Raw genomic sequence first — 14,073 nt, forward strand, 5'->3', positions numbered from 1 at the left:
ATTCAGACTGATCATTCTGTCTTTGAACCCACACTCAATATCTTCTTTTTTCTGGAAAACTAAGGGAAAAGATACAATCATTCTTGAGCCATACTTATCTTTTATCCCCATCTTATCCTTTTTTCAGTGGCCCTACATCTTCTATGATGATCTATTAATAAGGTTTAAAAAACACATGTGAGGATTTGCTACCTCTATATTTTTCTTTTGCTGGAAAAAAATTTAAGGTACTAGAAGTGCAATGTTACATGATAACTATTGCATTTGATTTGCCTTCATGAAGTGGTGACCTTTCTATGACAGTCACTTCTATGAAGTTTGCAGGATGAGCATGTGATATAGCAAGGCATCACTGATATTTAAATGCAACACCAAACTCAGAAAGGCTTTTCCATGCCATAACTGGCTCAGACGGCAGGATCCACAGATGGGGGATCAGTTAACAGTGATAAAAACTCAGGAATAGCTTTGTTAATCTTTACTATAAGCCATATGCCTTGAAGGCAATAGAGTTATTTCAGTTTTATACCATCACACACTGCAATAAGAGTCTGGCATAATTTTTCTCCTTCATAAATGGTGATCACAGCATTTTAAAAAATTCCTATCTTCATCTTAGTCATGGAGCAAACATCTTAAACTGCAATTCAGCTTTGACATCCATGCTAATGTCCATATATTTGGGCCTGGCTTCATGCCACATGCTCAGAGCATTTTAGCTTTCCCAGTGCACATTGAATTTCACCCCCTTTTTCATCCAGAAATGCCTTCTGTCTCACTGGTGATCCCTTAGACAGATCCTTACCCACTTTAGTAGGAAAAAGTGACTGCGAGAACACAGTCATGGCCCCACTGGAGAATAGATTGCTTACAGATCTAAGATGAAGGGTTCTCCTGGAGACAATGATGCTGTTCCAATGATGTCTGTTCTGCAGACAGAGGTGTGACAAGCTACTGGTCTCCTGCAGCTCAGCAGCAGTGAGTTCAGCTTGGACTGCAAAGCTTACCTCTGACACCACTGCAGTAACCAGACAGAAAATGAACTCAGTTCTGTCAGTGGTACCTAAGCTAGGTAGCCATGCTTAGATACGAGGAAGAAAACTACTCCCAAGCACCGTGACAGCAATAATGATACATTTTACTACACTTGTATAAACATTCAAATACTGTTGAATTGCAAAAAAAGGGAATTCTACTTACAAAAACTTTCACGGTGGAAAAGTCAATCTTGTCTGTTCCTTCCCTTTTGAATTTGCACAGTATGGTGCTACGGTCTGGCTTTTTGGTGATATTTTGGACACTGAACCATATCTTTTTGGTCTGTGCACCAGTCATATATGACAGATAAACCTCTACCTCCGTTTTAGAAATATTCAAGTTATCATTTTCTTTCTAGAGGGAAAAAATTGAAGACAAAAATCAGTCACTAAACACAGTAAGAAAAAGAATTACCCCCAAGCACTATTTTAAATTAGGTACTGTAGTTTATTATTTTGAAACTTACATATATTTTTAATTCCAGATCGGGATCCAGTTCGGTGTGCAGCTGGTAGTTAATGAACACTGGGTCTGGCTGATAGTGTAATTTGACACATGGTATAAAGGTAGTATCCACTTTTAGCATCATATCAACCACTTTACCCTCTGTTGCATGGCTCAGGCTTGGTGTTAAATAATGATACTCAGATGCATTTCCAGGACACCTAGAGACCTAGAAATGCAATAGCAAAGCTCTAACAGTCATTAAATACTCAACAGTGGGTGCAATTACAAACAGAGGCACTCAAACTCATTTTACTGTCTTCCTGACTTTCACACAGATACCTGCTAAACCTCTTCTCTGAGATCAGGGCTGCATGCAGAGCAGCTGGAAAAATTTCTGTGTTGAGCCCTTGTCTACCTTTAAGTGCATTTGTCTGCACGCTGCTTTAAGGCTGATTGCTCACTGCTAAGGTAACTATTTTGTGCAATGAGACAGGAATTGTGACAGTGAGTTTTCCTTCCTTGCCCTCAATGCAGGTGACAAGAGACAAGTAAGACATGCCCTTCAGCACTCCTGGGCATTCACTCTTTCCAATTTAACTCCTGAGAGAGGGGGTTACTACAGTCATTGTAGCATTGGGTCATTGTTTATTCCACTGGGTGATGCTGCTGTGTTCTGGTATCTGGGCTGCAAGGGTCAACAAGATGCTTGCCTCCTCACAGCCTTGGAGAAAGGGTTTCATCCCAACATCAGCTCCAGCCTGCTGCCCCTCACTGTGGCAGTGGCACTATTTGGGCTTTCAGCACAGAGCCAGAGGGAAGTATAGCACCCCCTCCTCCAACACACCCATATGTGGAGACTGGGGAGACTCAAAAAGGACAGATTTGGAGCAAGTCCCTAGACCATAAAGAAAACCTCAGGGAATTCTCCTCAGGAATGCAGGAGAGTAGCTTATGTGTATTTGTGACTCTGTATTAAGAATGTGTGTAACTGTAATCCTGTAAGTGATCATATCTATTTCAGCAGGATGACTGACATGTGCCTGCAAGTGGTTGGAAATTACTGAGATCTCCTCAAACCTTAGGAACAAAACTTAATGCATTAAGAGATCTCTATTTGGTATTATAAAGGAGATTCAGACTTACTGTGAGGTTTGATCTCTGGTCATCTGAAATAATCACACTGTCCACCACATTAAAATTTCTACCAGTTGTAGTAATTTTGCGACCACCACTGCAAAAAAAACAAAACAAAACAAAAATGTGTGGAGGAAGGGAGGTTAATATTATCTGTTTGCTCACAGACATGTCCTGCCTTAAGGTTTCAGCTGTGAATAAACTACTCGTGTGCATTTTGCTTTGGTAGCCGACAACATAATAAAGTCAAACTGCAGAACAAGATAAACTGAGCTATACAGTGCACTTCCACCCCTTCCTTGTAATCTAATGGTAAATACTTTTGCTACCCCAAAACCACATGACTGCATACACATGTTTACTCCTTTTCAGGGACTCTCTATCTCGTTTTTTATTTATGCAGCCAAAGAACTAGACCACGATTTAATATTCCGTCTTGAAGAAAGAGCATCACGGTATTTCACTGCCCCAGGGCATTAAGCCCCTGCCTGTGCTTAATTCTTGCCTTCTTCAGGGCAAACCCATCGTGCCAGGCACCTCACAGGAAACATTCTCAGCAGCATTCAGACCATCTGTCTCAGCACACAATGGTGCTTCTGTCTGAGGGCTCTGGCTCACAATCTCTGCTGAACAGAGTTGGAGTGGTTTAAGGTATTATTAATTTCCAGCTGCCTGAGCTGCCTCTCACCTGGAGATGAGGGCATGCATCCTGGCTGCCCAGCTGGCAGCCCAACCCATTACCTGAAATCTTTACTTGACAAGATATCAGATTCTGAATATGAAAGCAGGTAAGAACTGTGAAAGCAGAGGAGCAGGTGGAAAGCTGTGCCGGAGAATATCTTAAAAACCACCCTGTAAGTCTTTCACCAGATCTGTGAGTCTCCCACAAAACACAGCAAAGGCTTGAAAAAGGCTCTTTTGGCTTTAGGGAATCATATTGTAAAGCAAGTCTGTGTACGTCACTGCAGTGAGGATTATTTTCCCTTCACTTCCAATCCACTGATACTTTATACTGTTTCACGGATGAAAGCTATATTAGCATCAAGAAATCAAAGTTAATCTGAGTTAGAATGGTAGAGTGCTACCCATATTTTGCGTTTAGCTTTAGCAGGAATAAACTACTTCTGACTTCTATAAAGGAGACTTGAGGTGGGCAGAAGAAGTCTACAGAACCCATCTTGCAGCTACTACGACCCTATCTGTTAAATCACTTCACAGGCCTTAATTCATCCAACACAACAGGTTACAGCAGTCTTCCAAGTTTGCTTCAGCTGCAGTCTGTCCAAGGAAGAAGGCTCATATTGGCTCAGTGCAACTACATTTGAAAAAATACATAAAAGGTATAGAAAGACAAACTTACCTGATCCAGGAGGTATTTGGTGTAATTCTATAACATGATGGCAGAGAAACATAATGCAGGGTCATTGGTGGTGAACACTTTTTCCCATTAGCCTGGATACATATACTTTTGGCCTCTTTACGTGTTGGTGGGAGAGCAAATGTCATTTGTGTATCATTTAGCACATTTCTAACTTTAATACTGGAGAAGAAAGAAAACAGACAAACACTGAAACACAGACGCCACTCATCGGTGTTACTACACGAAGCCTATAAGCTACAGCAAGTGATAAAGAGAAAAGAGAACTGAATCTCTGTCTGAGCTGCCAGATGGAGGTGGAAAGAGAGTAGGGAGTTGAACAGACAAAGTAGGGCATCTTTTGAATGAAGTTGCTATGTGACACAATAATCACAGAAAACAGTATAGATAATTGGCCCTGGGATGAGGCTGTGTAACGCAATGTGTGATTTTGCTGTTTACTGTGTACTTCTCCGTGCTACCAGCATGGTCCATGAGCTAGTCAAGAATGAGAATCTTCATTTTCCTTTTCTTTCTTCTTTTTCTTTCTCTTTCCTCCCATTTTTTCACTCCCTCCTCTTTCTACTTTCTGTATTCCCCTCCTTTTCCCCTTTTTTTTTTTCTGTGGTCCCCTGAAAATTAATGGTTGAAGCAAAAATTGAACACCACCTTTTCAAGTGCTAGCTATGTAAAATGGGCTTTGTAATCACAGGCAGCCATCGCAGCTGCACCTGAAAATAACTGATTCAGAATAAGACTGCCTCATTATCTAGGGGCTTATACTGTGTGATCATCAACAGAGAAAAACAGGAGCTGTTGCACAAGAGATTTCCTTCCCTGGCATGGTGTGAGGAGCCAAGGTTGTTGGAGGCATGTGGAGGAGAGGTGCACACGTGCCACATGCAGGAGACAACTAGAAGAAGCCTTGTCTCTGGGAGGACTTCGCCTGCCAACACCGCCCACGAGGCAGGCAGTGGGAGATGCTATGGAGGGGCTTCTCCCATCAGGTCACAAAGAGGTCTCCACCAATGGAGGGCACAGAAAGGCTGCACTGGGCCAGCGGTTCCTTGTTAGGGCAGACTTTGGGAGGGGCCCGGGGGGTATAAAAACTAACTGCTGGGGTTGCTCGCTCCCTCCCTTGCCCTGGCCCCAGGCTGCCTTCTGGCTCTCCTGCCCTCGCACCTGTCCTGCCTTCCCGCGTCCCTGACCGCCGCCTTGCCCGGGCTGCCCGCTCCCTTCCCCGCCGCCCCGATGCAGCCCGTCGCCGCGACCCTGTCCAGGCTCCTGCTCCTCCCGTGCGGGCGCCCTCTCACCGCGTGTCCGGGGCCGTCGCCGCGGGAGCCGCGCCCCGCCGGGAGCCGCGCAGGCCGGCAGCGGCACAGCCCCGCCTGGACACCGACAGCGCTGCCCCGCCCTGCTGCGGGTAACGCCCTCTTCTGCTCTCTGTCCCCTCTCTCTCTGCTCTCCCCTATCCCTTTTCCATTTTCCTCTCTTCTTTGCTGTCTCCTCCAGGCGTCTTTCGCTCGGGCAACTCCTTTTCCTTCTCCTTTTTGTTATCAATAAACGGCTCTCAGATACAGTGTTTGCCTCGTTTGGCTTCATTCCGCTCCCGACCATCCATTTTTAAAAGAACTCTCCGCAGTTCCCCACAGTGGAACGCGAAACATAGTGTCTGTGCTTTACAAGCAGAATCCTAGAATATATGAGGAATATTTTGAAGCAGAGGAGATTCAAATAGAAGCTGAGGCTTTCCTGTGACCTAACTTCTTGGTGCCTGCTAGAAGGCACAGAGAGCCACGGGTACAAAACTGTCCTACTGCCACTGAGAGAACTGACCACCCATCCATCCCCTGTACTGTACTCAAACACCAAACTCATTTCGACCCTTTGGTAATTTAAAGTGGAAGTGTAACTAAAGGAGTGCAGAGCATCCCCTGCTCTGCTGAGGAGAGGCACGTGACAACTATTCACACAACCATACTGCTAGAGCAAAATGGATATAATTTTCACCATGCAAAGTAAATAGTATTATTTTTCAGTTTAACTCACACGTCTGGTTTACAGCCAGTGATTCCAGTCAGTATCAGTTTTATGCCTGATGCACGTGTAAAGTTTTCTCCTTTGACTGTTATTTCACTTTTGCCTAATGTAGAAATCCACAAAGGTTCAATGGATTGAATGCTGATATGCTATTAGGAAACAAAGCAAAACAAGATCTGGTTATGAAAAGGCTGGGCAGATTAGGCAACAGATGTAAAAACAACCACCACTCGGGAATGCAGATTTTATGGCACTGGGATACATTCTTATTAATAATTTCAAATCCTGTTAAACTTAATCCTGGGAAGTACTGTCAATCACAACTTCATTACAAGCCAAATATTTTTACCTACATATTTTATATTTCAATTTATCTCATAACAAAGTTGCCCAAAAGAATCACAGTCTGACATGTTGGAAGGTAGGTATCATAAAAACCCAGCTTGAAATGATACATTTCATGTGACCCTTGAAGAACTAAAAAACAAGGCAAGACAAAACCCATGGTGCTGTCACTATGAGAGATCAGAAGAACAAATGAAGGCATCTTTTGTGACCCGAAAAGGGGAAGCAGGGTCAAATCCTCGAATGAAAATTTGAGAAAGCACCCCAGAATTAGCTTTACTAGAAAGCCTTTTCGAAGTCATACATAGAACTAAAGATACAAAACAACTGCAGGGGAGTTTTTTGGTATCTCATTTTTATGCTACGAAGTTCTCCAGCATTTAAAAATAACCCTAGTTTGCTCTGATGTTGTTACAGTCTTGCAGAAAAACTGTGCTTTTCTTTGTATTTACTTTTTCTAACTTATGCTACTGAGCAAGAAGAGATATTTTTTCCCTACTGTATTCACTTGATACTTTTGACAGGATCTCATGTTTAATCAGTTTTGCTTCTTCCCCAGTTTTATAATCACACAGACGATTTCCTCTCTGCCTATCTTTCAGACAACAAACTGAAACATTCAAAAAAAACAGGAAAATACGCATGTGAAACCACAAACTGTTTGGGACCTTCTCAGGCAAACGATTTTTAGCTTACCTTTAGACTGCCTATACTACTAGTTTAAATTGAGTTTTTAGAGCAGTGTGATTATCCTGATTTTTGCTGTGCACCTGTGGACATATCCACTGGGCAGTTCAGTCTTCCTGACCCTGTTAGGGGTGCTGGTGCAAAGCCTCTAGGAAAGTCCATCCCACAGGTTTTTCTCACCACTAATCTTATCATGTACCCAAAACAGCACTAATACTTTGGGCTGGTAGCCTGAGGGGACCATCAGAGTCACAACACCATCCTCTGCAAACACAACTCTGACCATTTCAAAAGGTCCTGGCACATTGTCCCCAAATGCTACCATGGTTCACTGAATGCTGGAGCACTCCAGAGCAAATGAGGGATCTGTCACCACTGATTGAAAGCTGCAACTTGTGCCTTAGAAAAGGCCATAGGGTGCAAAGGCTGGGGCCAGAGGGTCTGCAAAAGGGCCTCCAAGATGACCTCTCATATGGATAATAGAGAAAGGCAAAGGAAATCCCTCACAAACAGCCTGAGGGGAAAAATTCACTCCCACGGTCATCTGGAAATCAGTTTAATCCTTGGGACAGGACAACTGAAGCAGAAATCTAAGAGATTAAAGGCAGAAAACCACTGGTGCTTTTCTTCACCTGTATCCTGTCCTTCTGCCTGTGTCCAGCCTCCAGTGCACCAAGGACAGTCAATATCCTCACACAAATCCAGAAGCCCAATACCACAGAAAGGAACAAAACACTGCTTTGGGTTCTCACTGGTAACCACCAGGGAGCCCTGAAACACCAGAATACCACAGTATCACACAAACACATGGAAATCCCCCAGAGTGCATCAGGGCGGTGAACCCCCGTGAGGGAAATGCCAGGCATCCCTTGCTCAGGGGTGCAGCGGCACGCTGTGGTGCTTCAGGGCTCCCACTGGTCTCTCTGCCAGACACCACACACCACTGAGTGCTTCAGATTAGCTTGCCTTGCTTCTTTTCTTACACTATGAAGAAATCACAGAAAGAACTGTTCAGTTAGAAAGTTTCAGTCCCCTCTGAAATCATACCTTTCCTGAGGCTACACAGCACAGACTCCCTCTCGGCATCCTGCCTTGGCCTCATGGAGTCAGCACAGTCACAACACTGAGGTAAAATGGCCCCAGCTACTTGAGAGTCCAATTCCCACCCAGCTTGACTGCCATAATCTGCAACACTTGCCTCAGCAGCAAAAGAAACCCTGAACTCCCTCACTAAAAGCAGGAAGGACCTAATGTCCTGACTGGGGTCTGCAGTGCTCATTTCCCCAGTGCCAGAGAGCCACTGACCTTCCAGTTGCTACGTGGCAGGGGGAGCAATGCCCAGTAGCAAGAGAGGCCACAGCAGAGAGGCAGATGGATATTTATAAAAATCACTAGTTGTGAGGCATGTAATGAAAGCATAAACATGCAAAGAGACATACAGAAAGCATGCACCAGGTCCTCAGGTAATGTAAATCAGCACAGCCCTGTCAGCTTCAAAAGAGTTCCATATTTCTGAGCTGCAGCCTCCTCCCCCCTCCCCTGGACAGCGCAACGCTTCCCTGGGGCTGTGTGAACTGTGGCAGCCACATCCTCAGAGGTGTGGTTAGCATGGCTCAGAGGCAGCAGCAGCAGGTTAAGCAGTGTCTGCTACCCTGGGGAGTCCCTCTCTGGCACAGCCCCTCCTGAATTGGTAACACAGGGCCCCGACGAACGGGATCGGGGAACCGGCCCAGACAAAAAATAACCTGCTGCAAAATAACAGTTATTTCCAGCCAAATCAGTTCCCTAGCCAAGCGTACTCAATCCAACCACTCCAACTGCTGCACTGGCACAGGGAGGGGGAAGGTGCATGCATAGAAACCAGCAGCTGGAGTCAGGAGGAGGGCTGGGGCTGGCACTGAAAAAAAGTATATTAATCTAAATGCTCAGCTGGGGTTGTGGGAAAACACAAATCCTCTTTCTCCACTCTCCAGTATGTTCTCCTTAAAGCACAAGCAGTCAAAGGAGAGCAGGATTTCAAATGCAATTTCAAGCTCTCTGAATGGATCAATCACTTCTAAATAAACATCTGCCTTTGCACTGCCTCTGGTGCTTTCACTGCCTTGTCCATCACTGTCTTTCCAAGATAAGGCATGTGGAAGAAAGCCATCTCCCAGGCAATTCCAACTATTTACCAATGTCAAATTAATGCATTTGGAAGCAGAGCAAAGAAGAATTTCTTCTGTTCTTTCACCAGACATAATGCTTTAAATCAAATCCAGAATATTAATGCTCAGAAGCACAAGTTATTACAATCCCACTCGTCTCTGTGAAAAACAAGATGTATTTTGTTTAAGAAACATCAGCTGAGCAGCTGAATTTAAGAGGTAATCCCTGTCTTCAGAGGTACAAGTTTGGGTAGTTCTAATGAAACATTTAGAGAGAAGAACACAGTCACTATTTATAACAACTATGCATCACTCACGAAAAGCAGAAACCAAAAAGTGTAGGCAGCAAATCTCTATGTACTTACTCATCAGTCAAATTTCTCTCCACTACTCATTTCTTTCCTAACACCTGCATGTCATAAGCAACCACTGATAAAAAGATCACTCAGTTTTATGAGAAAATAAAACCATTTTTGTTCCATAAAGAATAAAGGGATAACCTCGTGGTTAAAGGGCTGACCTACAAAGCAGAAGGTTAAAGGGCTGGCCTATGAGCCAAGTCATTTAGATTGTATGCAAACATACAGTCTATACGAATTCTATAGAGAATTCAGTAACCAGATCCAGCAGGTACTTTGGCAGCACTAGTGACACTTCTTCCTTCCCAGTGATCCAGCTTGTGTGGATCCATCTCCAGTTTTGTCTACAGCCTAGAAACAAGGAAAATTCTTCTGAAAGTGTGAACTAGAGATTTACTAACACCCATGGATTTCAGTTCCTGGACTCATCCTCTAGCCGCTTCTCTGTTATGCAGAAACTGGGTGGCACATCCTCCTCTTCCTTCTGCTCCCCTGGCAGCTATGTTTCAGGAGAAGCTGTGATCTGGCTGCATAAAAATGAGGAAGAGGCTTGAGACTCTGAAGCCTAGTTTCCCAGAGTTGTCTGTGACAGCAGAACTCAAACATGCTGCTAAGTCTAGGTAAGATATTAAGCCTGAAATGTTCTCCTTTTTTTTGTTGTTGTTGGTCAGCTTATGTGTTCCAGCCCTCAGCATGCTGGCTCCTGTGGAGTGACTAAATACAGCATACAGGGACTTTGGCATTTAAAGCAAAGTTGTAAATACTGCATCTAGCGGTAGGCACACAACAATTGCAGTGTTCACTGTCTCAGTGCCTGCATCTGAAACACAAGTTTTTGCTGGTACCTTTTAACACCAACAGAGCACTAAGAAAAAAATAGTATCAATCCAAATTCTGCATTACCTTCCTTTGTAACTGACTGCCTCCTCATCCATATCTCTATTCTTTCTGCAAACTCCTCTCATTTTAAATAAATTTCTTCCCCAACCCGGAGAGCCTTAATAACACTGATCTTAAAACACTAACTAACCTCTGTTTTCTGTGCAGTGGTGATCCTCTTGGAAGCAGTTGCATTGCAATCATCCTGGAAAAAAAATAAGCATTTCTCCATGTCAGGATAAAAAAGAGACAGATTGCTGCTCAGATGTGAAAAATACAAGGAAAAGGCATCACAGGGGATTCCAATTTTCCCCAACAAACTTCACCTGGCAGGTGGTGGCAGGAGAGACACGTATCCATTCACAGCTGGCACACTCACCCTTGTGTATACACCGTGAGCAGCTGGTAACACAGAAACAGAGTTTTTGTAAGACACAGGAACTCTATCTAGATTCAGTCACGAATGTCAAATTTCAAGTGACAGACAAAAAAGCATAAACCCAAGAGAACAACCAAGCAAACATGTAATGAAATGGGAAAATTTTCGTTTACCCTCCAAGCCTATTGTTCTGCTGTACTTATTCTGAGAAGAAATTTAGTATGAAATACAATCTGTATTGAGATGCTGAGAGTCGTTAATTTCAAAAAAAATCAGGAAGCAGAGGAAACACTTTGGGTTACATTTTACTGTGATTTAGTCCAGTACATGAGTGGCCAGGTAGTACTTTTTAAACATAAAAGGGCAGAAAACCATCACTGATTTTTTTCCAGCTTGTCTGAACCTCTGTTCCATGTGTGTAGTGCTAGCAAGTATTGCCAGTTTGCTGTTGCCTTCCTCTACCAAAAAATATGCCTGTTGGGAGACTAGTTTGTCCCTATCTTGCTTTGCAATGCCTCTATCAATACGGAAGAGAGCCAAGAGCAGCACAGTCCCTCTCCACACATGCTGAGAAATGCTCTGATTTAGAGAGAGACAGCTCCTTCCCCATGTTCCTCCAGGGACAGGGAAGTGATGTGCCACTTCCCAAAAAGCAAGAGTTCAATTTCATCCCAGGTTCTTATGATTAGCCTTTTTTGCATAGCAGAGGAGCATTCTGAATGGAAACACTGTAGTTACCTACAGCATATATTAGCCAGATCTTTCTAAATATTAACAACCACCTAGCATAAGGTGTTAGGCCATGTGCTGGGCATGAATGTTTCCTCTACCAGGTCTCAACAAAGAGTCTGAAAAAGAATGTGTACAGAAGAACAGGTATTCATTATTCCTATTAGCAGATTAGATGTTACTCTCTGGTTTAATTATATTCATGTTACCTGTGGACCATATTTAAATTGCATCTGGGTCTAATTTAAAACAGCTTCACAAAGTGATTTTAAAGAATCTCTTGACTCCTCTAATCTAGGCCTTATACTGAGTACCAAGGGCCCACCTTCTACCCAAGGACAAAAAGGATTTTAATGTCATTGTGACATCCTTTATTATCTCTTCAGGCACTTGTCATAAATTCAGTCATTGTAATGACTCTCCTACAGTTAGTTTCCAGGGTCCCATTAAATAAGAGAGTCATCAGAAGAAGTAGCTTTTTAAGGGGGAAAAAAAAAGAGAAGGAGGAAGAAGTGGGCCAAGAAAACGGATCTGCCTATCTTTAGTGAAATGTAGTTCCTTGATAAATACAAAAAAAAAAAAAAAAAAGATGAATGACTTCAGTCACTTTCCCACACACACACATCAACCCCACAATGAACTTTAAGAAGAACCAGGCTCTTACTTTTTCAACTGAAATGTTTGTGTGATATTCCAAGAGCTTGAGGACAATGACGCTTCGAGAACTAGACAATCTGGAAAAATGTACATGTTAGGTACATGCTGGATATTACAAGAAATAACTGTTTAAAAATAATTTGAGTTGAAAACTCAAACTAGCTGTTATGTACTTGGTATGCACCTTCTCTCATACATCCACTCACACTTTTGACTGATAAAAATAACCAGATTTTGTCCTTCCACAGCACTCGTCAGCTGAGTTATGCCAAGGCTTTATACACACATTAATTAAGCTTGATGCCACCACCACATGACAAATAAAAGCAATGTTATTGTCAGGATACAGATAAGGAAATGCTACCATGAAATAGGGATGTAAAATCATCTCTCAAAAAGCACACAGTGATATATACTGTGGTATAGCCAGACCCCCAATTCAAGTCTTCTAACACAACAGACTGTTCTAATGCAAGAGACCCCACCATACCATACTTCTCTCTCTTTCTGTCTCACAGACTTGGTTTCAGAGTCTCCTTTTGTAATCTATGCAGTAGCAATTTTCATCCTATTTAAATCTTTTATGATTGCATGAGTCAATTTGCCATTATTTCAGCTAGCAATTACTATACCAACAATTCACTGGCAGCTGCGGTATGAAAGAGTATCTTCTCTTATGAGCAGAATACCACATCGAACAGTAGAATTAGATATATACCACTTAAGCCATGGTCTCTTTCATCTGTGTGCCTGCAGATGTGCAGTCTGTGAAATGAATGGCTGCCTAAGATCAAATGAAACCCATGTTTGCAGACTTCTCTGACTTCTCTATGCTAGAAAGTAGCTAGCTTTTTAATCCAGGAAAGTTACACAGATTTTAAGTATATCTGTCTTGCAAAGGTAGAGAAACCTTTGTCTTTATCACAGGCTGGCTTGTTCAGATGAAAGCCAGCTTTGGCTACATCTACATGGTTAAATCAGAGATATCTCCTACCTCCACATGGCAGCATGGCCCTTGGGTGCTCACTGCAAAGGTCACCTGAACTGCCTGTTAAAAACAGCCCTTGGGACTGACCATTTGTATGATCAAACACCTTAATAAATGGATAGCAAAGAGTCTGACTTTAATGGTATTTTATTGTTTAAAGATGTGGATGACTACAGACAGACATTCTGAAATCCTTCATCAACCACTTATTTGCATCTCCAGAAATCTACTTATCTGCAGAAATCTGACATGTTGACACACAGCTGCCTAAATCACTTGCCTACATGTCTCAAGCCATGAACTACAGAAAAAGTAAAATACTCCTAGTATTTTACTAGGAGTAGTAAGTAAAAGTAAGGAATTTATCTCCTTCTGGCAGAGCTTGTCTTTTCTTTTAAGCTTGTATAAATACTTTAAAAACAACACTGTCAAATATGCTTTCCTGGTTCTGTCTGTGTTGGAATTAATGGAACCTATTATTTTCTATATGGTCTGGGCCAACCTTTTAAAATGCATTAGACTGCACTGAATAGCAGGTATTTTCAAAATGTTTTTTCCAGGAAATGATATCTAAAGGACTTTTGCAAGTGCATCCTCTTGTGGAACTGAGGTCACTTTAGAGGAGATACCACAAATAATCAGTGTTACTTCACTCTTGAATTATCCACTAAGACACTGCAGCTCATAGGAGCAGGTGAGTGGCAGGAATACCGGCAGGCACAAGCCAACCTCACAGCCTTCTGGTTAACACTGTCAAAGGGCTCATTTCTGGCACAAAGCACAGGCAAGGTGAGATGGCTTCCATAACACTGTTCTCTGAAAACCTGCTAATGGAGTTAAGAGAAAGCTTTAGTCTGTGAAGACACAGAAGCAAACAATATACTCCA

General features: G+C 42.8%; 1 protein-coding gene across 1 annotated transcript in view; it reads right to left on the bottom strand.

Moving 5' to 3' along the window:
* The window catches only part of PLXNC1 (plexin C1), a 71,014-nt gene that overhangs the window by 34,610 nt on the left and 22,331 nt on the right, over nt 1-14,073 (bottom strand). The window contains exons 7-14 of the mRNA XM_032107836.1: nt 12,206-12,275; nt 10,760-10,835; nt 10,585-10,638; nt 6,026-6,165; nt 3,980-4,159; nt 2,629-2,716; nt 1,505-1,711; nt 1,201-1,392 (exon numbers count right to left, since the gene is read on the bottom strand). Of these exons, the coding sequence (XP_031963727.1) occupies nt 1,201-1,392; nt 1,505-1,711; nt 2,629-2,716; nt 3,980-4,159; nt 6,026-6,165; nt 10,585-10,638; nt 10,760-10,835; nt 12,206-12,275 (1,007 nt within the window). The remainder of the gene's footprint in view (nt 1-1,200; nt 1,393-1,504; nt 1,712-2,628; nt 2,717-3,979; nt 4,160-6,025; nt 6,166-10,584; nt 10,639-10,759; nt 10,836-12,205; nt 12,276-14,073) is intronic.

The sequence above is a fragment of the Corvus moneduloides genome, chromosome 4 (assembly GCF_009650955.1).
Source record: "Corvus moneduloides isolate bCorMon1 chromosome 4, bCorMon1.pri, whole genome shotgun sequence".
NCBI lineage: Eukaryota > Metazoa > Chordata > Aves > Passeriformes > Corvidae > Corvus > Corvus moneduloides.